The following is a 27801-nucleotide window of genomic DNA, read 5'->3' on the forward strand; positions in this document are numbered from 1 at the left end:
CCTAGGCTGTAACAGAGATGACACAAGGTTTAAGGGAAGAATCAAGAATTAAGAAAGCTAATTAATTAATTAACTAATTAAGTCCAACTCCACCAAAGAAGTATGGCTTGGTTCCACTTTATCAAAATTATCCTTTTCAGAATGTTCTTTAATCCTAAGGCATCCACATGACTCACCTTTCTGGAAACTGAAGAAGAGGGTGATGGAACAGAAGCCAGAAGATCTAAATCCTTCTCTAGGGTATTGCTGGTCTTACTATTTGCCATGGAGCAGGACACAGGAGCATCTGGTAAGAGATAGCAAAGCTCAACTGTAGCACTGCTCATTAAGCCCATGACTTCCTTCTACTCTAGACACAAAGTGCACAGAGAAAACCTATATGCTCCATCAGGGACCTGGAAATCTAGGCTTTGGACACCACCTAGCTTGGATGTAGCATTTCAAAAAAGGCCTCACCTTACCTTCCCTGGAGCATGCTGGAGAAGGCTGGAGCCCAGCTATCTGGGATGGGGCAGCAGAAACCCAGACCTGAAGGCTTTATTAGCCCCCTAGCAAAGGGGCTGGCTGGCTCCCTTCTGGCTATTTGAGGGGAACAGCTGCGTAGCTTTTCTCTTTTTCAGAGATAAATGGAAGGTATAAAAGTTATAAACCTAAATAGCCCAGAATCTAAATCAGCAGAAATGCACTGAAACCAAAGTACAGCCATGAGATCTGTGAAAGGTAAAGAATGGGTTCTATTTCTGAAAGGGGCAGACCACTAGTTCAGGGTTTCAAAGGTTTGGAGAAAAATAACCACAAGGTTAATAGGCCATCTCAGAAACACACTGCACCTGAAAGTGAGAGGGATGGGGGCATGGCTCATGGGTGCTGGTTTAGTGAAACTTGCTAACGTTTACTGAATACTTAGCTCGTGCCAGGGAAGGGGCGAAGAGCTTGAGAGGAACGATCTCATTGAATCCTCCCAACAACACTTCTGAAATAGAGATGGTTATCATCCTTATGACACAGATTAGGAAATTAATGTTCAGAGGTTAAGTAAACTACCCAGGGTCACACATATGGTAAGTTGCAGAGATGGGACTCCAACTCCAAACCGCTACGCTATACTATTGCTCTGAAAAGTGTAAACATTTCTTAGAATGACTGCTGAGAGGTGAAACAACAGGAAAAACATGAACGAACCGTCTTAGCGATGAAGACACAAAATAAAGAATCCCATCACTATCTATCTTCCCAGGGTGACAGAGAATTCATCATAATGTGTAAGAGTATGGGAGTGGGAGAGTCTGACTCTTACCAAGGCCCAACAAATCCATGACAGGGGCTGAGGATTTCGGGGAGCTTTTCCGAGGTAGCTGTGGATCTTCTTTTTTCTGTGGCTAAGGTGAAAATATGTTAAAGAAAGAAATAAGCATGTGTTTTTGAACGCTTTTTTCCCTTCGGCACTGTAAAGCCACAGGTGTTCTTGTGGTACGGCTGCCGTTACTCAGAGCTCCAAAGAAAGAAAACTCAGCAAGTGTCAAGTCAGGAAGTGTAAGTGCATAAACCGAACCTAAAGTGAAAAAGGTATCATCTGTGCTTGTCTGGCTTTCTGAAACCAAGACAACCACAGATCAGAAGATCCTACAAAAATAGCAGGTTTCGGTCCCAGAAAAAGCCAAGAATAAAGGTAGGTGTCTGAGGGTATAAAAGCCCAGAGCCAACAAATCTCCCAGTGATTAGAAAAACTTTAATACCAAAAGGGAGATCAGTTTAAAGATTACCTAATTCACTCTGCCCGTATCATTAATGACTGTGTTCTGCAGACAGTGCGATTCAGAATGACAATCAAAGACTCTTCCTTAAGCAAACAGTAAAAAGTCCTCTCTCCCAAGATTCCAAGCTCTTACATTAGAGTATCCACTACTATAGCCACAATGTCCTGTGGAAAAAAGAAAGGTGTCTACTTCAAGATGATAGAGCAAGAATACAGGAAGGATTAAAATGGATCAGTACAGCCCAGCTTCTGGACTGCTCTTAACTGCAACAGGAAAATGAGGTAGAGAGCGTCTAATGAGAGAGGATGCACAGAGCATCTACTCAGGAGGTATCACACATTCTGGCATGGAACGTGCCTCTAGCTCAGATGGGGCAAGATGCCGTTCCCAAAACCCTCACTGGCCCCAAAGAGAAGAGTCACAGAGCAGATTAGGCAACAAGGCAATGGGAAAACATCAGAAATGGCACCAGGCAATCTAATCTAAATGTGGAACCCTCTGGTCCCAAGTAAAATGGTGCAGTATGCTCTTAACCCCACCCCACCCACCAAAAGGCCTCCTTCCCCTCCCCTCCACATATACACAAACCCCAGGCCATCCCAGTGCGAAGACTTTCCCACTTACCATTTTAACTTTCTCAAAAACAACAGGTTCCATTTTTTTCTCCGGAGCTGGTTCACTTCCTCTTTTCCACTTGTCATCTTTTTCTTTCTGTAATGATTTAACAAAACAAGACAAAGAACACAGGCCCCATGGTGACCAACAGTTAGACAAATTATAATTCCAAATGTGCAAAAAGGACAGAAAAAATTCCTGTTGAATCTGACGCAGGAGTCTGACAAACATGGGGGTTTCTTTGCACCACAGTAGCCTCAATGCTGTAAGAGGCATCTTTCACATATTACTAAGTACCTCCTTGTTCTGTCTAACTCACCTATGACTCCTGAAATGCGAATCCAGCTACCTACGGAAGTTAAAAACGTTCACCAGTTTGCTGCCCCTTTGTGACCCAAGTTTAACTTGCTTATGCTTTGAGGGGTCCCCCTCATTTTGGTACACCAGTAAATAAATTCGTGTTCATCTTATCTGACATACATCCTTTGTAATTTTTTAAAAAAGATTTTATTTATTTATTTGACAGAGAGAGACCAAGCAGGCAGAGAGGCAGGCAGACAGAGAGAGGAGGAGGAAGCAGGCTCCCTGCCAAGCAGAGAGCCCAATGCAGGACTCGATCCCGGGACCCTGAGATCATGACCTGAGCCGAAGGCAGAAGTTTAACCCACTGAGCCACCCAGGCGCCCCATCCTTTGTGATTTTAAATTCAATCATAAATCCTCCCAATCTTCCTCTCCTCTTTTTAAAATCAGAAAATAAACTGTAACTTCAAGCTTAAATATTAGGAAGACAAAAAATTAAGGAAATAAGGCCAAAGGAAAAAAAAAAAAGAGCAAAAGGATTAAAGTATCCCTTTTAGGGGGTCCTGAAAGAGTTGCCTGAAAAAAAAAAAAAAAAGCACATCAAAAATAAGAGGTTAGAAAGTCTCTCAGTTTTTGTTACTTCCAGAGGCCGTTTCATAATTCTTTCATAGATTATAATGTATTGGTCTCATTTTTAACATCAAATAAATACCTAAATGCAAAAGAGAACCTCAGAACCAACTTGAGAACGTGGACTTATAAGAGGAAGTACATTCAAAAAAATATTCAGGGTGCCTGGGTGGCTCAGTGGGTTAAAGCCTCTGCCTTCAGCTCAGGTCATGATCCCAGGGTCCTGGGATGGAGCCGCGGCATCGGGATCTCTGCTCAGCAGGGAGCCTGCCTCCCCGCCTCACCCTGCCTGCCTCTCTGCCTACTTGTGATCTCTGTCTGTCAAATAAATAAATAAAATCTTAAAAAAATAAAATAAATAAAATAAAATACTTTCTTTTTTTTTTTTTTAAATAAAATACTTTCTTGAGGGGAGAAAGATCTCAGTAATAATAGTGTTGATAGGGAACAAGTAAAACTAGCACTCTTCTACAATGCCTAGAAGACAGCATAAAACAGTGCAACTTCTGGAAAGTATATTGGCAAAATTAAAAAGAGACAAATACTAGATAATACCATAGATAATACCATATCTTGTAATGTATCTTAAGAAAATAATCCAAAATGTGGAAATATAACCTTATGCACCAAGAAGTTCGTCCCAGAATTATTTATGCTGAAGAAACATTTAAACAACCTTTCTTGTCTTCTACATTGTCTGTGATATAGAATATACTGTGATCTAGTAACTCACTGAAGGATGTAACAATTAAGTTATGAACATTATATAAGTAACATAAAAATACATAATATGCTACACTGAATGAAAATAGTAGATAATTTATATAACTATTATAATTGTGCTTCCTAAAAGTAACTACAAAAAAGAGGGAACACACCAAGGTGATCATCACTGGTAAAGATGATAAAGGTAGGCATGGATTTTCCACTTTAATTTTCTTATTATCTGTAATATGATATTATAATCGCAAAGAACACATGTGGCTATGTCTGTTTCATACATGATGTAGTGCTTTAATACAGAACACTTTATTTCTTGAAGTGAAAAATACTTTATCTGTCCATTTAAAAATAATACTCTAACAGAGTCACTTTTTTTCAGTTTGATTATTACCTGCCTTCACTTAGCAAATATTAATTCTCGGCATATAAATCTTCACAAGAATATTTTCAAAAACTAAGTACATCAAATAAAAATTCTTGGAAGAGCTTTTTGGTAAACAGAAGGTATTTCTTTCCTAAGTGAAAACATTCAGTGAGTAAAACAGGCTGTTTGCATGGATATGGTACACCAGCAATGTAAGTCTGAATGAACATTATCTTCATATAGCAACTCTTCCCTCCTCCCCCATCGTCTGGATTATCTCAGATACTCATCTCTGACCTCATCTGATTTCATATCTTTTGGTACAATGAACAGCACTGAGCAGACAGACGAGTTTTCTACAAATCAAAGGAAATGTGTGTGCTTTGGTTCCAAACTCTTTTTGATGATGCCATCCAAGCTGTGGCTCTACACCGGGTTGATTCTTTCACGGAACAGTTATGACAGGTTCTGGATGACTATGAAGTAAGAGTCCCTCATACTAAGTTGAGAAGGAATTATCTTTACCTAACTAAATATATTACCCTGCACTTACTTGCCTACATTGAAACTCACCTGCTAGTTGATGCCCCTTTTCACAAAACCCAAAAGATCAATCCGGAGCAGATTCCAATTAGTTTGACTTTAAATTACCTGGAAGGGCTTAGAGTCCTGTATATCCTCCATTAAAATACAAAACTGTTAGATGATAGATTGGACTTATGTTAGAGCTGGAGAATCCCATACTCTATACTTCTGAAGCTAAAGAAATAGTCAATTATTCCTAAGCAAATTTACTATAGAATTTATCAAAGGCTTTTTAAGGTTGTCATACTGGTTCCTCTTTAGTTGTCACTAGTCAGGCAACTTTCCTTCTTCCAGAAACCTTTTGTATTTCACCTGTATGTTATTCTTGTCCTAGTTACACTGTGTTTCATATTCTAACCAAATGCCTAGGATGGAAAGTGAGCTTGGCAACTGGTAGTCTCCTTCTAAAACCCTTTTTGGGAACAGGGTCCCACTGTGTCCATCAACACACTGGTAATACACACTGGTTAAACTGAAGAAAACTTTGGTGATTTAGTTAATTTTGTTGACTTCATTTACAGAAAAAAAATACATATATACACAGACATGTATACACATAGATACACAGACATATTACTAGTATGTCCAACATCTCCATCTGAAGGAATAATTTGGAACTGGGAATCACTAACGCCTAAATACAGGTCAAGGCAAAGAACTCACTGATGGTTTGCCCTGTCTGCCCCTGACATGAAAGTCTGCTCCATGATATCTTGTGGCCTTGATTCAATAATTAGCTTTTTTTTTTTCTTTTTTTTTTGTTTTTTTTATGATTTTGGAGTATTTCAGTAGCTCTTAAATTCTTCCCTGGCCTGATTTATAAGCAAATTACTTATTTTGAACAAAGCTTGAAAGATTTATAACCAACCCTAAAGGCATTGATGTCCAAACTTCGGTCCATGTATTTCTTCTTCTCGTATTTATCTCGAATAAATCCCTCGACAGCTCTGCAAAAGCTTATTAAGGATAAATCAAACAAATCTTTCCCATAGGATGACTCTAACAGGTCGATCTGTATTCAACAGAATGTTGTCCTCCTCTTCCCCTCCTGCCTCGTTTCTCCATATGGCTCCTGTTTCTTCACATGCAGTTTTCCTGACCACAACCTTAAAATGCTTCCTTCATGGTTACTGCAGGGAATCACCATTTCCTATGATTTTCCTTCAGGATAATGATAACAGCAAATGGGATTAATCTTCATACTGACATCAGAGGAACCTGAGGCTCTTCTAGAATACAGGTAAAGCAGCCAATTATCCATTTTAAAGCCCCTGGGTCAAAGGCCTTATACAAAGGCACCTGGAGTGCCCCTTAAAACTATAAGCCCTTGTGCGCCATGACCAGATTCTGATCAGTATCTCTTCTGAAGGGCCCCAAATCTGCATTTTAACAGGTTCCACCCACACCCAGCAAAAAGCAAACTCTAAAAAGAAAGTCTACAAACCACATTTTGAGAAGCACTGCCTTTATGACATTTGGTTTTGTGAGTAGGGTGCTACCCCCTGTTGAGGGGATGGGGGAAGAAAGTTATTGATTAACTGGTTAATAACAGTTCGTCCTTTCACAGAGGACACAGAAAAGGCATTAAGAATGAATGGTAGTTTTGCTGATTCAATACAGCACAGTAATCTATTCTTTTTGGCACACAATAGTTTCAAAGATTCAAAAACTATCAGAGATGTCACTTTATGGGAGAATTCACAGTGAGCCACTGCAGTCTTAATTCCCAAATGAGTCTTCCCCATGTGACAGCACCATTCCGATGTTAGAAAGTATAAATATGCTTTTTCTATGTGTTGGTGGCAGGAGAGAAAAAAGCAAGACTTTGACTACACCACATAGAGATGGCCCAGTCGGATCAAGGGGCTTGAGTCTTGTGTGACTCTCCCAAAACACCAAAATACCAGTCAGCCTTCTAAGTCGCTCCAGAAAAGATACGGGTCTATTTGAGGTCGCCGAAAAGTCTCAGGAAGGTAGGCTTCATAAAGTCGGTTTGCCTTTCCATTTCCCATCTCCTGCATGCACTGCAATCAAACAGATGTAGAAACATGGAATGTCAGATGAGGAAAGACTTGAAAAACTTCTTGCCCAACTGCAGCATTTTACAACTGAAGAACCAACCCGATGGTGGCAGAACAAGATCCATGTGCATACTCTGATTTCCCATCCACAATTCTCTCCACACCAGTGCCGATCATTTGCCTCCATGATTGTCCATCACACACACACCCCTTCGTGCTTTTTATTGAAAAATTTGACAAGATATATTTAATTCAATAATAATTCAATACCCCATTTGAAATCTCAAGACACGCAACTACCAATTAAAATGTCTACTTGCTAGGCAATAATCAGTATGTAATCAGGCAGGCAATAATTGAGTAATAACTAGAATTCTGAGTTTATACTGTTAATCTATTCAGCTTTATTACCAAGACATGTGCTTCCTATTAGGCCTTTTAAATAGATTCCTTAACACTTGTGAGGGACAAATCCCTGAATTTTTTATCTTCAAATTCCCAACTACCTCCATGGCATGTAATTTCCTTCATTAGATATAGTAAAGTGTAACTGAAAAATACAAATAATCTTTTAGACTTTGATGACTCTATAAAAGCAGTCTAAAGTAATTTCTAAAGTCTTTTCTGGTTAAGAAAACCTCTTATTTCCATCACCAACTGTAGCAACTATTTTCTTTGGATCCTTTCTTCCCATTCCCACCCCACTAAAAAAAGAAAAAAGTCTTAATTACTTCTAAAAGTTTTGATGTGGGAAGAGAACAGAGAAGAATGAAGCTACATAGAGCTGCAGGTCTTAAGCCAGCGAGACTCACCAACATAAGTGTCTTACTCCCAGCCCACCAACCTAACAGCAAGCAAGATTCACACACATATTTTAGCAATAAAATATGTCTGTAAGTTGGAGTATTTGTGTGTGTGTGTGTGTGTGTGTGTGCGTGCGCTCAACTATCTAAAACTACAAATGTTAGATCTGCACATCCCAGGGGCCTTAGAAAATAATCCAAAGAGCCCCCTTTATACCTTGGGGGTATATCCATGGGGTCCTAGACTACAGACTTTGGGTTTTGAAGGAGGGAAAATATGGGTAGAATAACTTATATCTTAAACAGAAAGAGTAAGAATGTTCTCTTAAGGTAGAAGAATCTGACATAAGTGTTTCACAACTAAATTTTTTTTTATCTTCACCCTTGTGCCCTACATGATTGAAATTCATATGGAACTACTCTTACATGGAAATAGGGGAACAGCTGACTCACTGTTGGGCTATGTAAGTACCTGAATCTGTTCTTGAGTCCACTGGTCGAGGTTAACTGATTTTACCCTGGATATGTGCACCCCCAGATTCCTGTGGATTCCAGCACATCGAATGCAGATGAAGACACCAATGTTCCAGGAGGCCCATCGTGGCCCTGTGAAGGTCAGGAACAGGGCAATAAAACACAAATTAAAACAACATTCAAGGCCCAAGTGGGAATACTTAGATTATCAGACAACATTTCTGCTAGAACATAAAGGAGGGAACCGTTACCACATTCACCTTTTTTAATGGTTTTGTTCACTCCTCCAAGGATCAGTGCCTTTTTTGTTTTTTAAGTTTAGTTTAAATTTAAAGATACAGTACTGTGGTTTTTTTAGTATATTCACACAGTTGTACAACCATTACCACTATTTAACTGCAAAACATTTTCATCTCCCCCAAAAGAAATCACAAACCCATTAAAAGGCACCCCCTATTTCCTCTCAATTCCTCCCCACCAGACCCTGGCAACCACATATCTCTCTGTCTCTATAGATTTGCCAATTCTGGATATTTCATGTGAGTGGAATTATATAGTATGTGGGCATGTATGTATGGAGCAGCTTTTTACAGTATTTGATAATATGATTGCTAAAATGCAGATGTTATAACACTGTTACTCATATAAAAAAGTATTCCAGGAGAACAGTGCAAAGTCACATCACATTCCATTTAGTATCTTGTGTGAATAGCCTTCTCTCAAGAAACTTTTCAATGATTGTCGGGCCTGGATTCAGTTTTCCTACCAGGAAAAAAGATACAGACATGCCATGCCAGCCCAAGTCTCAGCCTGAAATTTAAAACTTTGTTTATCTTCCCCTCCCCACCAGGCCTATAAAATATGCATCCTGATTAACTTAATAGGCTCTTCTCCCCTTGAGCTGATGTCCCCACTTTACCCAACTACAGAACTCTCTCAATTCAAGACTGTCAAATAACAAAGATGCTTACTGCAATAAAAAAGAAATCTCAGGTATACATTTTAATAAAAGCTTATATAATCTCCCACCCCTTGCCAACTTTGCTCATTCTATTAATCACTCTGGAAAATCATCAAACTCCTCTTCATAGTTTTTAAGCAGGAAAAAAACAACTTGCTTTTATATGATACCTGCCAAAAAATTACTGAAAAGTCACTAGTGTTTCCTTCTCCATCATTCCACTAGGCAGAGGTTTACCATATAAAATAAGCATGATATCAAAGTTAGAGGTTGCAATAAAGAATGAAAAGACACCAAATGATTCTTTACAGAGATAAAAAGGATCTGTTGGAAGAGCCAAGGGCACTGGACTTCAATTCTGCCAGACACAATTACTTGGTTAGTCTGCAGGTTCTGACAGCCACTTTAATGAAACAATGCTAGAACTGTATGGCAAAAAATTATTCTTAGAAATCTGAATTCACAATTATAAATAAGAATGTAATTTTCTTAATATTCAGATGCTATGGCAAATACTATAAATACAGAAAGCTCCAATCCTCCCTATAACCACCAGATGGTGTTCTCTGCCTGAAATTTTATCCCAGTAACTTCTTATTGCAACTATCTTGATAGGCTCAGATTTATCTTCTGAAAAGACCTTCAGCCGCTTGAAATCCCTAAATGGATTTGCACAGAGGGTCTGCCACACAGCTAATACACACAAATGATGAATACATATCTTTCACTGGTGAGGAACTCTATAAAAACAAAATGAAAGGCCTCAACAGATAAAAATGAGGTTTCTCTGGGTTTGTGTGTCTACACTGGGCTACAGTTTTCATAAAGGAATACAGGTGTATGATTTAAGTTATAGGGGATTAATAATGGGACCAAAAGCTAATATTTCGTGATTCTTTACCATTTTCTCTTTGCTCCAGATTCTAGAACGCGTAAGGAGATAGTTAAAATATATTTGTTTGCTAACACAACCAGAAGCCACAACACTAACTAAAAGTTAGCTGTGGAATGTTACGTTGTTTGCTTCCAGGCCCTAAGTCCACAGACGCTGATTCCCAATCCTCTAAGCCACTGTCACAACTGTGGAATTTCTCCAGATCCCATTATAGAGTATGTAAAGTCTCTTTGCCTCTGAGAAACACAGGGCCAAGACCGGATACTATGGAGCCACTAACAAGACCTCAGTACAGAAATGCAGGCAATACTATTTTCATGAAAAGTCAGACAGCCTCCTCTGATCCCCTCCGACATCTGTCCACAACCTTTTCCCAGTGGAATAGTGACAGTTGTAGCTCACTCAGCCTCCTTTAGTTTTAAGCCACTAGATTGATTAGTCAGTAACTACATGCACCGTAAAAGATTATGAAACTGGAGAAGAGGAAAACACAAAAGATGAAAGTTACTTTATATATCTGAAAATGCAGGAAAATTTTGTTATTAAAAGTACAATTTTGGGGGCACCTGGGTGGCTCAGTGGGTTGGGCCTCTGCCTTCAGCTCAGGTCATGATCTCAGGGTCCTGGGATCCAGCCCCCGCATCTGGCTCTCTGCTCGGCAAGGAGCCTACTTCCCCATCCCGCTTTCTGCCTCTCTGCCTACTTGTGATCTCTCTCTGCCAAATAAATAAATAAAATCTTTTTTTTTAAAAGTACAATTTTTGCAGCCAGAAAAAGCTTAGGTTTAAATGTTAGCTCCATTAATAATTAGCTGCATGACCTTCAGAGAGATACTTAAACTTGCTAAGCCTCAGTTTCATCATCTATAAAATGCGTACCTCACAGAATACAGAGGGATGATAATATAAGAGAGCTACATGTAATAACATGGTATAGAATGAGATTTCAAGTACCCATTTCCCATTCATCATCTTTCCTGTAAAGGCTGGTTAACTCATTAATATGCATATACCAACACTCTATGCAACACCACAGAACGCTTCTTTTTAGACAGAAATATGAGTTCTAGTCTTAAAATGTCAGAACCAAAACTGACTGACTAAACATCTGAAAGAAAAAATTTACCCTGGATCCAATTTCAAATATTCTACAAAACATGAAATTTTATAAGCAGATTCCTTTATCTTTCTGAAAATATTCCTTGAAAATATACTATCTAAACCTCCACCTATTCCCCTTCTCTGCTGTACTTGCCCACCCTGCCTTTGTGCCCACACATGTATTCACCACACATATAAAGGCCCCAAATGTCAATCTGACAGACAGACTTGGATTCCACAGTACCTGGGATTGCTGCAACAAGGCCAGCCTACTTAAATCTGGTAAACTTTCAAAGATAAAAACAATTGTTCAGTACACATTGGTCATGGCAACAAAGCAGGAAATAACAAAAGATACCCCTTTCCAAGTTGAAGATGGAAAGCGACTCTGAGAGGCAATATTATCAACCATTTTGAAAGCAAACAGGATAGAGAAGCGATATAAACTGGTAGTAGTTAGCACAACACAAGAACAAGGTCATGGCTAAGTGAACATATTCCACAGGCCCCGAAGAGCAGGTTCCAGAAGCATTAAGTAGTAGTAAAACTAACATGTAGTCATGTTAGCAATCCGTGAAAAATTTAAAAGTATATGGATTTGGTTGATCTGTCAAGAATTTGACTGTGGTAAGCACTACCTCAGGATCAGGGAAATCTGGGCTTACAATGAGTAGTTGCATATGTTCTGACAAGTCTTTTTAGGGCTTATGTTTCCATTTGTAAAATGGAAAGCATGTAAGTAAATCCTATTTACATTCAACTACTGGACAGCTTCTACATACCAACTACTGCTTGCTGCTCTGCTATAAATTTCCTTTGCTGCTACAACTTCCCCCACCACCAGAGCTGCTAAGCTTTTAGAGGGTTCTGGGCTTGAGAAGTTAGCAGAGAGAGAAAAAAAAACTACAGTTACAAATAGCTTGAAGCTAGTAGTATAATAATTACAGTTTGTTGATCTCTAACCGATGGAGTTCTAAACAAATAAATACTGAGCAAAAAAAACCACACTGATACATCGATGGCTACACATACTGAGACTTGCTAGCATCCTGGAGCAATTGAAAAGCTCTTCAACACCAAGGGCCAAGGAAGAAAAAAAAATTTCTTCCATCTTTACATCCAAGCCCTGTTGAGTCTACCCTGGAAACTCCCAAGTCTATCAATCTCTACTTAAACCTATCTCACCTATAAGCACTTGTTCTTTGAACATTATTTACTGAGTACCTACTATATGCCAACACTGCCTGCTTAGGTACAGGGATACAAAGGCAGACACAGTACAGGTAAGATTCCCTGACTCAAAAAGCTCACAGACTAACTGGTCTCTAGCCTCCAACCAGAATAATCTTTCTAAAACTCAAATCTGTACAGATCAGAACCCTGAAAGAAACGTGACACAGGTCTCACATAGAAATGTGAAAATGTAGACTGGAGCGAATTTTCTGAATGGCATATTCCAAACTAAGCTTTCAATCCCTTGCCACAAAACCTGTTCTTCCTCCATTCTTCTTAGGATCTTAGTGAATTACAATTCCATCCATTCAACTGTACCACTCAGAAATGTACACCTTTCTCCCTCAATCCCCCATATCTACGCTATCACCAAGACCACAATATCTCTCAGTTCAGAATCCCTTCTCTCTGTTGGCAATGCTATTTCTCTAATATGAAGTCTCCAGATCTCCTGGACTAGTGCAATAACCTCCTGATGTCTCTCCACTTTTATTTTTATGTTCTCTTCCCCTCTAGCCCCAAACCAAAACCATTTTCCACAAAACAGCCAGCTTGAACTCTCAGAGAAGCAAAAGCAACCTTATCTTTCAGCTGTGTAAAACTGTGAAAGACTTTCTACTATCACTGTTGGATTAAAGAACAAAATACTTAACATGGTCTCCAAAGTCTATGTGATCTAGCCCATGCCCACATTCCCCAGCCTCCCAACTCTAATACCAGTCTTCTTTCATTTCCTCAAAAAACCAACATGCTCCTTACATAGGGCTTTTGGCCTTTGTACACGTGGACCCTACTGCCTAAAAAACTCTTTCCCTGACCCCTATCCACCACTTGTAGCCTGGTCGACTCCTATATATACCAAAGGTCATAGCTGTAAAGTTTCCTCCTCAAACGAACCTTTCGTTGGCCCCCAATCTAAACCAGATGTTAATCTTTCTTCTGGCTTTAGCATTTTACTATAGAAAATTTCAAACACACAAAAGCAGAGTATGATTAACTACCACCTTCTGCAATTACAAACCTCTGGCTAATGGTTTTTCAGCTATACTCCCACACACTTTCCCTTTCTCCCAACCTTGGAACATTTTGAGGCAAATCTCAAATATCATACCATTTGATCTGTATATAATTTCATGTACATCAGTAAAAGACAGGACTTTTTAAAGGTTACAAAATTTCATTTACTTTTGCTTTTTCCTAAGTAGTCGTACCACACTTTATCATATTTTTATTTGTGTAATGGTTTAACACGTGTTCTCCACTAACCAAGTGCCACAAGAGCAGACAGCAGACCTGTGATGTTTGCTGTCATGTTCCCAGGACATACATGCCATAGTTCCTCAGAGAGCAAGAATTATTTAAAAGTAAATAAATTCTTTGACTCCCCCCTCCCAACCCATTCAATTCATCAGGAAAAGAACAGGTAAGAATTCATCAAGGAAACAATAGGTCAAGAACACATATATTAAGAACGTTCATTAATATATTTAGAATTATTTAATAAAAATTAGAAATAACAAATTACATAAATGTTGTAACTCTCTCCCAGGACCCTGGGATCATGACCTGAGCTGAAAGCAGAGGCTTTAACCCACTGAGCCACCCAGGTGCCCCATGTTACACTAATTTTTAAACAGACTTTATTTTTAAGTAATCTCTATAGCCAACATGAGGCTCAAAACCACAACCCCCAGATCAAGGGCTGCATGTTCCATTGACTTAACCAGCCAGATGCCCCCACAGTATACTAATCTTAAAATTGAGTTTCAAAACAGTATATGCAGAACAATTCCATTTTAAAGAGTGTGAATAAATATATGCATGTGCACAGAAAAAATGTCTAGAAGAACATATGTAAAATATTAAAAGCTATTATTTCTGGGCAGTAGGGCTGTGAAACACCTATTTTCTTCTCTATATTTTTATGTACTCACTGAATTGTTTGCAATGAACTTCTATTACTTTGTAATCAGAAAAAACAGTACAGATATTTAGAAAACAACACAGCCATCCATGACTCCTTATTGGCTGCAGGAGAGGCTGAAACACCTTAACATGACATATAAAACCCTCCAGGAGCTTGTGCTTTACACATGCTGGGCAAATCATCATTCTGAAACTTGCCATGTACTCACACCTGTTTACCTATACCATTCTTCCTACCTGAAATGGCTTTCTCCCCATTTCCTGCTTCACAAACTTCAAAACCCAGTCCAACGTCACCTCCTCTCTGAGGCCCTCTAATGGAATAAACCTTGATCTTCTTCATGGTTAGTAGTCAGTGTATGCTTTGCTCTTCTAATACTTAATATCTTATTATACCTAGTTACTTACGAGTCTCTCTTGCCCTAAATAGACTGGGAGCTCTAGAAGGCAGAGACCACACTCCATCATTTATCTCAAATATTTAGCCCAATGCTTACAAACAGTACATCCAAAATTAATATTTGTTAAGTGAAGTCATCAATAAAAGTATATATAATTTTTTCCTGTTTTGCAAAATGAATGTTTTCAAGCACCTTAAAGGTGAAGCTACCACACAGAAAAGGGATTGGTTACTTTGGTGAGGCTCCAAAGGCAGAACTAGCACCAGTGAGTAGAAGTTAATTTTAGCACACTCTGGGGAAGAAATTTGTAACAATTAAGGCTGTGTGAAAACAAATGCAGCCTATCCAGAAATGGTAGAACCCAGTTAAGTGCAGGTGTTCAAGCAAAGGCTGGACGAACATCTCTCAGGGACAGCAGAGAAACCTGCACAGTGGATGGGCAAACCACGAGCCCCAAGGTGACTTCTACACCGCAGTTCTACTAGCTGATTTGTAGGTAATTTGGGGGTCCCTTTCTGGACCTTCAATGGCTCTGAGAATGCAGCATGAGATAATCAATTTATGAAGATGTTAGGTCTTGATGAATCTAAGGAACTGAATCAAAGTCAGTTTGTGGAGCCTGTGACTGGCACTGAAAAATGGCCTGAATGTGACAGACACATGAGTAAGCTAAATCAACAAACTCTGGTTTGAAAACAGGGGTTACTTGACTTGGTCCGTCATTAAATCCCAACACAAAATTTAGGAGTCAGAGTGATAAAGAAGCAGTGATTATTTAAAGAACAATTCTAATGTTACCTCAGTTCCACTCATCATGTCCCTTCACCCCCTGATTCAATACAAAGAATACGCAGAAACACCAGAGTCATCTTGGAGAAATTAAGGAAGGCTGCTGAGAGGTATGTTTACCAGCCAATTTTCATCTACACAAAAGAAAATTCACTTAGTTCCCTCTTCTAAAATAACAATAAGCAGTAACTTTGAATGTCTGTATGCATGAACATTTTAAGGAACCATCAGATCAAAATAAGGGCTTACTCAATCAACCTCTGCTCTCAGAATGTTCTGCAAGAGAAGTTCCTTTCCATCCGGTCTGTCTTACAAAAATGCTGTTTCCTCTTACACAAAAGAGACACTGTCCACGTTCATGTATTTGAGAAAAGCAGAAGTTAAGCTTTTTGAATCTTTGAGACAAAGCAAACTGAAACTTTTATGAGACCGATTAGAGAATAAAGGTAAATACTACATGAAGGAATTTTAAATTGGGAAATCAGAGGTAGAAAGAACCTTAGCAGTCACTGAGTCTAATCCCTCACTGAATGCAGGCTATCCTTCTACAGGAGACCATCTGGGTCTTCCTTGAACAGCTCCAGTGCTAAGTGAGTTATGTACCATTTCAAAAGGTGGTTATACTCACTGTTAGATGACAATCACTATTAGAGATGCCTTCCTAATACTGAATCCCATTATTCTGCATTTTTATCTCCTGGTGCTTCTTCTAGACTCCTCCCATATTTATATAAAATAACAAGGTATGCAAGATAAAGATGGAACTTAAGATAGTGTCTACTCAGGGCCGCTTGGGTAGCTCAGTCGGTTAAGCATCCAACTCTTGGTTTCAGCTCAGGTCATGATTTCGGGGTCCTGAGATAGAGCCCCACATGGGGCTGCACACTTGGTGCAGAGTCTGCTTGTCCCTCTTCCTCCCCCTTTTCTTCTCCCCACTCTCTCTCCCTCTCCAATAAGTATATAAAGTCTTAAAGAAAAAAGAAAAAAAAAAAAAGATAGCAGCTACACATACACACAACCAAGGATGAAACAGATGAGCCAACTCAATCCAGGAGGTCAGTGATAGAACAGAGACAGCAACCAGATTGCTATGACATCAGTGGAGATGAAGCAAAGCAACATATCCTCCTACCAGGTAAACCAAAAAAAGGTTAGTGAAGTACAACGCTGCCAAGCACTCACTGATGAAATGATTAGTCAATCTACATCTAAACCTATTCCAACAGTTAACTTAAAATGTCTTTTCTCTAAAGACATTAAAGCTCAGAAATCAACAGGGAAGCAGACATTCTTCATCTTTCTATAGGTGTTAGTAGGGCTTACAGACCTGGATTTGCCTTGACTTTGCTCAGCCCTTGGGTAAGGGAGAACCAAAAAATTAAATACCACTGAAAAGGGGCCTAAAGCAATCACTCCAAAATAATAACACAGCCAAAAGGCCAGGGGCCAAAACAAGGCACATGTCTACAGCCGCATGCAGCAGCTTTGCTCAGCAACTTTACACGGTGGCTTTTGACTTCCTTGATATCCCAGCAAAAACAGTGCTTGCTTTGAACTAGTCAGAAACATGCCCGTACAGACCTCCTGATATTTACTTAGCCCCCGCTGCCACAGCCACAACGTTAAGGACAGGGGTTATCTAAGCTGTGCCACTCATCAGCTGTTTGACTTCAGGCAAGTCAATTCACTTCTCCAAGAGTCAATTTCCTTACCTAGATAAGATTATCTCTGAAACCTACCTCTTCTCAAAGGTAGTAACATTATCTCTAAAATTCATTGAGCTACTCTGAAAAGACTCAAGGGCAGTTAACTTCTAGTAAATTTAGGGCCTCACCAGTCTTACTGTCCTGGTTAGTAGTAGGTGGGGATTCACTGTAGGTTAGGCTGTAACTATTCCTTCCTGTCTGTCCCAGCAGTGGATAACTAGTGCATACTTAGGTGATGTTTCTAGTAATAAAAAAAAAACTACCCAATCAACCAACCTGTACCACTATTACTCAACTCTTCAGAACACTTCAGAAGGGGAAGGGCAGGTCCAGTACGGCCTTTTTTTTTTTTCCTGGTTCTGAAAAGGACATTCTAGCAAGGTATGTTCTGATGATGTTATCACCCCATTCAAAGACATGTAACTGGACCCCCACGGTTTAGTGAACTTCAAACTCCTAAGTGTGGCTTAAATTCTTGCCTGATTCATGCCCTTCTAGAATTAATTCTTATTACTCCTCTCTTCACCTCTATATGCCAATAAAGACATCAATTCCCCCTTAAAACTGTGTGTACAATACCGGCTGCTATGCTCCAGCTACAGAGAAATGTCTGAAGGTAAATCCTCCCCACAGACACCCAGAGGCCTTTTTCACATTCAGGAAAGGGGCACAGACAGAGGGACTCTTGGGCGAGGTGAGTCCCTGATTCCAACCACAGAGCCTCCAGCCAGTCCTGGAATGGCTGTGCAGTATTCTTGGTAGTGCTGTCTAAAAGCCTGAAACAAGGCCCAAGTCTCTTGGGGTTTCCCTGGGAAGTTCTGGTATGTGCTCCTATGATTGTTTTTACAGTAAAGAGCCAACATATTTTAAGGAGGGAAAAAGAGCTAGTCAAAAGATTTTCTGGCCAGGGTTGAAGAATCTCATAAAGTCAGTAAGAAGATTCAGCTGATTACACAAGCTGATACCTCCAATGGAGGCCAGTCCTCTGATGTTATGAACATAGAATACCACAAAAAATACAAATCTGAACATGGCCACCTGTTCGTTTGAAGACACAATAGGCTTTCTTGAAAAAGAACAGAAAAGTGAGCCCCCTAAGCTTTCCTTTCATGCAGTGATGATGGCTTGTCTTCAAGGACGCACACATGGCCACTCAAAGAGACATCAATATCTCTCCTATTCCTACTGACTGGCGCCGAAAACACTAAAAGCATCTTGGAAGAATGTAGAACAACTTCAGAGGAAAAGAATGGATGGTATGGTTGAAAATACTTACCTTCAGGAAAGCCTAGAGCTGCTTTCCCAAGAAGCCGCAGGGTGGAAGCAAAGAGTGTGGGAACTGGAGGGAAAAAAACGCTTGAAAATTCTAAGACACACATGAAATAGGCTGTAAATGATAAACGGACAGCCAGCTAAAAATCTCCGACTGAGACTGTGCTGGAGATGACATGCCTGCCTGCTCTCTTTAGAGATACGTGACTGATGGCAATTGGGATTGTACAGAAAGAGTGGATCAGAAAATGGAGACCACCTAGTCCAAAGTCCAAAGTCGACTGAAGAAACTCATCCATGACTTAAACATCTCCTTAAAAAGTCCCGAAGGGAAAAAGCTAGGAACATTTTAAAAATTATGTGAAGAAAATCTAATGAAAAAATAGCTTACAGGTCCAAAGAGAAATTTCCAAACTGAGCAAGTATCATTGCAGTTTGAAGATTCACAGCTTACAAGTGACATTCAAGAGCTTTAGCTGAAACTTCTAACACTGACCCAGCTACAGCAAGAACATATAAAGAAACGTGCAGAAAGCTAATCAACAAGGTAACGTACTGCTTAGAAATGAAGAAACTTCCCAAAGTGTACAAAAGCATCAGCGGTATACATCAGCAGTGCAGCTTCTATGGAGAGAGGGCCAAAGACCTAGAGAAAGAACTGGAAAGAAACACTTCCTCTGCCAAAGATGGAGTATGTCCCATGAGAAAAAAGCTCAACAAAGTTGGTTGGCTTCCCTGTCGACTGAGAGGAAAGCTCAATAAGCTAAGAAAAGAAACTGGTCACAGCAGACAAAAATTGGCTAAAAAGAGAGTTTAAATTCCAACTTCTCCCCAGTGGCTATTCAACAAGCGGAGGCCTGAAAGGGCCAGGGCATCCCTCTCCTTCATCAGGTTCCCCAGGAAAGAGGAGGGTTAAACCATGAGGCCCGAGGGACCCAGGGGCACATGTAGGTTTGATTTAGCTTCTACAGCAGCTGCGCCCTGAACATCCACATCCAACCATGGGACATTTGCCTATTTCTCTCTTTAAAAGTAATTTTGATTTATCTCTTTTTAGGAAATGGCTGTTATTTAATGGATGCTGCATTTGCTTTCATTGTAATTCCTAAGAAACTGCTTATGTCATTCTTAGGAACATGTTATTTCCAGTTCATTGGGCTCTCCAGAATTGGACCGTACAATTATTGCACTTTGATGTAAATAAAATATTCACTATTACTTAAACCATTAATTGAAGTCTGACATGATTACATAGAGATATTTAAAACAATAAAGGAAATGCTATGAGCTGTTAATTCAAAATTTACGAAAGTAACTTAACGTTTATCACAATAAATTTTTATTAGTTTTAAAAACAATGCAACACAGGGGCACCCGGGTGGCTCAGTCAGTTAAGCATCTGACTCCTGATTTCGGCTCTGGTCATGATCTCAGGGTCGTGAGATCGAGCCCTATCTGCTGGAGATTCTCTCTCCCTTTCCCTCTGACACCCCCCCAAAAAACAAATATACAAACAAAAACAATTCAATACAAACAAAAACAATTCAACACAAACAAAAGGCAAATGACACCCCCAGCTAAACTTAGTAATATTTATATTCATTTAGCCCTAAATTCATAGATAAATTTAGCAGAATTAACATTTTGCAATTATTTCTTAATTTTTAAATTTCCTTTTAACCATTGTTACTTCACTTAGAATGTGCTTTGCTATTTCAAAAAAATGTGCTTTGCTGTTTAACTGTTTTTAAATTTTAAGGCAGTCAAAATAAAAGTTTTCCCCTCTTAAAAAAAAAAAAAAAAACAGTTCTTGTTAAATAAATGCTCCCATGAGAGAGCAGTATACAAGCTGTAGTACATGCTGCTGGGCCTCCAAGTGGAAAGTCCCACTCTTTCTGGAGAACTTTCATTTCCACCTGGAGGATGAGGTCTCTTATCACGTCAACCACCTCAGGAAGAGACCTGGATGCCTAACTACAGAGAAATGAGTAAAAGAGCCCTATGTGAGCAGCAGCACTAAAAGGCTAATTTGGATTTTACCTCAGGTCAAGTTCTCTGGAGAGTAAACTTCTGGATGGTGGATCCTTAGATAGTACCTTTCTCATGGGAGAGAGCATGGTGCTCAGCAAAAAAAAAAAATCAAGCCAAGTAAGCAGGAAGCTACACTGGTCCCATAAAGCTAAGGCATGGAGACCTCAGGATCAGGAAGTAGAACAGGGACTAGGAACAAACCAAGGGAGGATCAGCAATTAAATTTTGAAAGGGTGATTATTTTTTAGTCCAAAAATAGTGGATTATTTTTTAGGGGTGTATATTTCTTAATAAATTCCCTTTTTTGTTTTCCCTTTGTACTCAGAGTTCTAAACAGTCTTAACAGGGCTAAGGGGAAAGAATCAAAGGAAGTGATTTGTGTCTCTATACGAGCCAGAGCTTTAGAACAGAGATGGCAACATGACGAAAGCGTTGATAATCCAGGAGAAGCAACCCCAAGTGAGAAAGAGAAGCAGGCAGGACACACTGGAGCTTCCTGGGCACCTATCATTTCTACTTTGGATACTCCTTCCTGAATTCGTATTTTGGAGGCTCTAAATTTTGGTCAATAAGGAAAACTGGACTACCTATACTTTCCTGATTAACTCTGGATTTCTCACAAATAGCTGTACTTGGGCTATTACTTCTATTTGCAAAACATCATTTTGTTAAAATCTTGCTCTACCCACTTTCCCAATCTCGCCTCTTCTCCTTCCTGCCCTGATTCCCAGAGCATCTTGTTGTCCTGTGGCACTCATCTATGGCTATTTTGTTGTTGGATTTTATTTTTATCTTTGTTTATATCTGTAAGCTCCTTTATGTAACAACTAATTTAGTATACTTAAAAAAAAAAAAAAACCTAGTATCTTTCTTATGTGGACTTGAGGTTTAAATTGCTTATTTACTCAGAAAATCACACAAAGATAATACATATCATCCTACATATAAAGTTAGGGAAAGGGTATCCTTAAGGATGCCCTTAATGCTCTTTGTCTCCTGGGTAGCCCATGATATTTTAGCTCTAGCCAATTTCCTCTGAACAAAGACTCTGCTTAAAGCATTTATGAATAAGATAGAAGAGTGTTGGGTGAGACATGGCATCTCCAAAAAGGGAGGGAGGAAATAAAAAAATAGCTGCTTTCATTGGGGGCAGGAAGGAGATTGTTTCATTAGGAGCTAAACACTGAGACTATCTCAGTACGAACAATTGTTTGGCTTGAAGGCTTTTTGTGGGCAATTACTCCAGCAAAGGCTCAGCTGGGATGGAACACAGAGCCTGCCAGGATGGAGGGATAGGGACTGACACAGGCTTAAGTGTCTCAGTCATGGCTTTGGAATCCCAAAGCATCCCAGCAAGGATGCCCACAAAACGTACTCTGCCCAGTTGACAAGCAGTACCTAACCCAGTCAAGACTATGGATTTGCAAGAAATGAGGAAAAGATGGCATGGGGTGGGTGAAAAGTCATTCAACCTAAAATCAACATATTACAGCAAAAGTAACAAGTATTAAAAATAGATCTCATAAGAGAACTAGTACATTTCAATCACTACCTCAATGGCTAACAGCAGGCTGTGGGAAGGAGGTGTACAGGGAGGGCTCACTGAGCTAAAAGCTAGGCAATCTTTTTTTTTTTTAAGATTTTATTTATTTGATAGAGAGAGACACAGTGAGAGAGGGAACAGAAGCAGGGGGAGCGGGAGAGGGAGAAGCAGGCTTCCCGCTGAGGAGGCACCCCGTTATGGGGCTCGATTCCAGGACCCTGGGATCATGACCTGAGCTGAAGACAGACGCTTAACAACTGAGCCACCCAGGTGCCCCTAGGCAATCATTTCAAAGTTGGCCAAGTGGACCTGGTGTTTCAAAACTTGGTACTTTAATTGAAAGAATTTCCTATCACTCATGACCTCATTTCAGGTAACAAAAGCTCATCTGATTCACCTGAAGTCATTGTCTTCACCCTCTAAGGACATTTACTTCTGTATATTTTTTAGGTTCTTTCAGGTTAAAGCCTTAATTTTCTCATGGCAACAACCAGCATCTACTCATACTGTGAAAAAATACTGAAGATGCAAAGGGAGCCCATCCCGTTAAGAAAGGCATATCTTAAAAAGAAGCCACTAAAGAAGAGTGATATAGCCCCTGACCAATGAGGTTGCTCTTCATTCTCCATCCCCAGGATCAGTAATAAGCAAAAGAGGAACAATATGAAAACACATATTAAAAATAGCCCACCTTCAAACAGTATCCCTCTTCTCTTCCTGGAGCAATGCAACTGAAGCAATTTCCCCCGAGGGGCAATGTCAATGTCTGGAGACATTTTTAATTATCACAACTGGCTGGGGGGTAGGAACAGGGGCAAAGAATGCTACTGGCATCTAGTGGGCAAAGCCAGGGATGCTGGTAAACATCCTACCAGGCACAGGATAACCTCTCAACAAAGAAGCATCCAAAATATCAACAATGCTGAGGTTCAGAAATCCTTCTCTACAGGCATCATTTCTAGGCCATTTAGTTTGAAGCATGTGAGATGAAGAACTACCAATTCTGTGGAAGAGTCTCTTCTCTTGTTCTGTAACAGATAAACATTTAGATACAGAATTCCCAAACTGGCAAGAACCTTAAGGATTATCTGGTCAAGCACAGTTGGAGAAACTAAGGTCCAGAGAGATAAAGTCATTTACCCAAGTTCATAGAAGAAATCAGCAGCTGGACTGGAATTAGAATCATCTTTATACACCCCGACTATGGCTTATACATGGATGCTCAATGATGGTGGCTAAACTGATATCCTGTTCTTTAGGTGGTCTTTTCTATTGTGATATGCAATTCACTCTCTACCACTGGGAAGCCCAACATCTAAGATTGTATATGAAGGTTCGTTTACACCCCTTCCTACCCACATTCTTCTTCCTCAAAGGAAGCCCAGAAGTGGAGAAGATACTAGAGCTCAAGAACAAGTGGCCAGGGGGTGCCTGGGTGGCTCAGTGGGTTAAAGCCTCTGCCTTCAGCTCAGGTCATGATCCCAGGGTCCTGGGATCAAGGCCCGCATTGGGCTCTCTGCTCAGCGGGGAGCCTGCTTCCCCCTCTGTCTCTCTGCCTGCTTCTCTACCTACTTGTGATCTCTCTCTGTCAAATAAATAAAATCTTAAAAAAAAAAAAAAAAAAGAACAAGTGGCCAGGAAGAATGTGCTTTTCAATTATTTGAAGGGAGGCTCATGCCTTTCCAGCAAAAGGAAGTTTTACACAAAACCTGAGTCCACAAACAAAGCCTTGTGTAAGACCATGGACACATGACGTTCTCTCCCCAATGGTGTGCAGCAGCTTTCCTAACACATCAGAGGAGCGTCAACCAATGGCAAACAGGTGGAAAAATCAGTGCCAGTTTAACTGAATCACAACTGTACCCAAACAAGCTGGAGAACTTTCATTTCCAAACAAACAGCAGACAAGAAATTAATCCTGGGATCAAAGTACAAACAGTCAGTCCAGTGGCAAGCTAAATGTTAGTCATCAAAACAGCCCTGGTTTAAGGGAGGAGAACAAAGGGTGAAGATTTGGCCCTTTCAAAAAGAAAACACCACCACGTTTCAAAACTAGATGTTTCAGAATTGGGTGTAATGAGATTCAGATCAGGTGTGGTGCAAGGGGGTGGGGCAGATGTCAGCCGTGTGTGGATAGAAAGGTCCTGTGAAAAGAACATTGTGTAGAAGAACCCAGGGCAGGTCTCTAGGAAAAAAAATCACAGCCTCAAAAGAGCTAAAGCAAGGTTCTTCAAATTAAACAAACCTGTTCCAGGGGATACAAGAAGAGCTTCTAAAACTGCTGCAAGGTTATTATTAATTTCTGCAGCACCTGAAAACAGTGTCTAAATATTTACTCCCATCCCACAAAAAGGCTAAAGGAGTGCTTTTCCAGCCTCCTGTTTCACACCCCATGCTACCGTTCTCCCAAGATGCAAGATGATGCATCACACCAAAACCTCCCACTGAGAGGGCAGAGTACTAGCTTCGTGACTGGCTCCAGCTTTCAATGCGGCACGGATGCCAAAAGCACAAAAAAGAAATGGCACAAAGAAGTAACTACAACAAAGCAGCCATGAAATTCACCTGCTCAGATTCCTGGAATGTCACAGATCTTCAAATATCTGAGTTAACAGCATGAGGCTGACTTTCAGAAGACAAAACAGAAAAAGAATATGATCCAAACACACCTTAATAGAATAAGAGAGCTCACAATGGAGGCACAGACCCTGTGTGTCTGATGCTGCATCAGACATACGTATATACAAGGGACATAGTCCCTGTCCTGATGGAATTTCTAGTCCTAGGAAAGCTCTGATTTAAAAAACAAAACAAAAAAAAAAAAAAAAACAAAAAAAAAAAACAGAGGTGCCTGGGTGGCTTAGTCAGTTAAACGCCCGACTCCTGGTGATCTCAGGGTCCTGAGACTGAGCCCCACACCGGGCTCCGCACTCAAGTGCTGAATCTGCTTAAGACTTCCTCTCCTTCTCCCTCTTTCCCTGCTCTCTCTCTCTCAAATAAATCTTAAAAAAAAAAAAAAAAAGAACAAAAAAACAAAAACGTGGTAGTGTTAACCCCCTTCTACCAATGTAGGACCTCTACTCCACCTTCCCAGTGCCCTGGTTAAGTGAAGGAGGACTGTATGAACAACACAAGATGCTGATCAAAACCCAACAATATCTCCATGTATTAAGCATATAATGTGGAGGACGGTGCATGAGATAAGAATATATCTTGGGGGGCACCTGGGTGGCTCAGTGGGTTAAGCCTCTGCCTTCAGCTCAGGGAGCCCCACATCAGGCTCTCTGCTCAGCAGGGAGTCTGCTTCCCCTGCACGCTCTGTGTGCTGCTCTGCCTACTTGTGATCTCTCTGTGTCAAAGAAATAAATAAAATCTTAAAAAAAAAAAAAAAAGAATATATCTTGGCCCATCTCTCTGTGATCATGTTCCATAAATCTGTTCCTTATGGTCAAGTCAGGATTCTCTGCAGCTCTCCACTCCTTGCCTCAACAGATGTCCACTACAATGAAGCAGTTCAGAATGATGACCCCACAGCAGGGCTGTCTCTGCATGGGCTCAGCCCAGGGGACGTCCTGAAACTTTTTTTAAAATTAGAGGTCCCCCGTGACCACTCACCTCTGAACACATAAATAATCCATTAGTCTAACAGCAACAGAAAAATTTACATTGTAGCATTATTTATAATACTGAAAATCTAAAAATTCAAATGTCTAACAATTGGGCAGGAGTTAAGTGAGTAATGATATATTCAAATGATGGAACATAATAAAAGTATTTAAATTTTATTTTTTTTAATTTTTTTTAAATATTTATTTATTTGACAGAGAGACACAGCGAGAGAGGGAACACAAGCAGGGGGAGTGAGAGAGGGAGAAGCAGGCTTCCCACCAAACCGGGAGCCCCACGCGGGGCTCGATCCCAGAACCCCGGGATCATGACCTGAGCCGAAGGCAGACGCTTAATGACTGAGCCACCCAGGTGCCCCATTTAAATGTTTTTAATGTCATGAAAAATGCTTATGATAAATGTTAAGCAAAATAATAATGACATAAAGTTATTATGGAATAAGTGCAAGTAAAAAAAAATGGATGATAGGGATTATGTGAAATATCTTCTCCATCATTATATTTTTCACATCCCAAAGATTTTCTCTCCAAATCTTTTCACAAAGATTGTTTTCACAAAAAGTGTGCACTTTTTTTTTAAGATTTTATTTATCTATTTATTTATGAGAGAGAACTCGGGGGTGGGGGGAGGTGATAGGGACAAGCAGATTCTGCTGAGCACTGTGCACAGGGCCCGAAGGGGTGACGGGGTGGGGTGAGGGGGTGAGGGGTGTTTGATCCCAAGCCTGAGATCATGACCTGAGCCAAAATCAAGAGTCAGCTGCCCAACCTACCGAGCCACCCAAGCGCCACAAAGTCTTTTTTTTTTTAAGATTTTATTTATTTATTTGACAGAGAGAACACAAGCAGGGGGAGCGAGAGAGGGAGAAGCAGGCTTCCGGCCGAGTAGGGAGCCCGATGCAGGACTCGATGTGGGACTCGATCCCAGGACACTGGGATCATGACCTGAGCTAAAGGCAGACGTTTAACTGACTGAGCCACCTAGGCGCACCCCGAAGTGTTTTTTAAAGAAATAGCATTTAATAACGTCTAGCTAATAAGTGTATGGACGCTCACACCTCCCCACTCACCAATATCCCACAAGACAAAAAAATAACTGGTCTATGGTAATGAATCTTTTCTCTTCCTTCAATGCATTAAGAAGCCTAATGAAACTGAGCCCTATTTTTACTCTGCCCACAGCATGGTCCCTTGATCTGAGTCACTTGTGTCAGACTCCTGTCCAGAAACTAGGCTCAGAACAAAGTCGGAAAGCTCAGAGGAACTGCTTTGGAATCTTCCTTCCAGTGCTTCTTTAATAATTCTTCCCTTCTCTCACCTACAAGCTGGATGTTAACACAGCACTCGCACTTCAGGAAAGAGTTTTTCCCACAATTTTCCTCACTCTGAAACAGCTCCTCTAACCAAACTCCTCAGGCCTACCTTCAGAGAGACAGGGTCTCCGGTTCCAAATAGCTATTCTTTCAACAAATATGCTTTCAACATAGCAGAAGTGCCTGAATCTTTTCACTTTTTCTTTCTCAAATCAGCCGTCACACTTAAATTTCTTTCCGTTAACTGTGCTGTTCATTATTATTTTGAATAAAAGCATCATGGTAAGAACAGGGGATTTCCTTCCTATTTCTCACTGAAGGGCTTGTGCCGGTTATGACCCAAGTGGTAAAGTATCCATAAGAAGAAGACAGCACCCTCTCCTCTCCGAGCTTCACACTGCAGCCTAAGATGTTACCGGCTCACACAGGAAATTCTGTAAGAAATTATTTTTTGAAAGCGTAAGAAGGAAAGCAACCATCTAAACAATATTAAGACAAAATGTTTAACTCAAGGCTTGAAACACCAGAGAACTCATTTCTAAATCTACACATGGAGGGACTTCCAGTAAGGCAAGGAAAGAGGAAGAAGTTGAACAACAAAATGTACTTTCAGTGCACTTCAGGAAGTAACACTGTAGGATTAATATCAGTAAACCCCAGTCTAAAGATGTAAGCTCTGTGGTAGAGGCTTGGGGATTTTACGGTCTTCCCAACACTAGCTGTGAAAGACA

At 40.2% G+C, this 27801-nt stretch overlaps 1 protein-coding gene across 1 annotated transcript in view; it reads right to left on the bottom strand.

The window, feature by feature from the left end:
* SMAP2 (small ArfGAP2) overlaps window positions 1–27801 on the bottom strand; it is a 47042-nt gene that overhangs the window by 8517 nt on the left and 10724 nt on the right. Inside the window, exons 2-7 of the mRNA XM_047724595.1 lie at window positions 8273–8406; window positions 6915–7000; window positions 5845–5923; window positions 2382–2468; window positions 1298–1379; window positions 177–286 (exon numbers count right to left, since the gene is read on the bottom strand). Of these exons, the coding sequence (XP_047580551.1) occupies window positions 177–286; window positions 1298–1379; window positions 2382–2468; window positions 5845–5923; window positions 6915–7000; window positions 8273–8406 (578 nt within the window). The remainder of the gene's footprint in view (window positions 1–176; window positions 287–1297; window positions 1380–2381; window positions 2469–5844; window positions 5924–6914; window positions 7001–8272; window positions 8407–27801) is intronic.

The sequence above is a fragment of the Lutra lutra genome, chromosome 4 (genome assembly GCF_902655055.1).
Source record: "Lutra lutra chromosome 4, mLutLut1.2, whole genome shotgun sequence".
In the NCBI taxonomy this organism is placed as follows: Eukaryota; Metazoa; Chordata; class Mammalia; order Carnivora; family Mustelidae; genus Lutra; species Lutra lutra.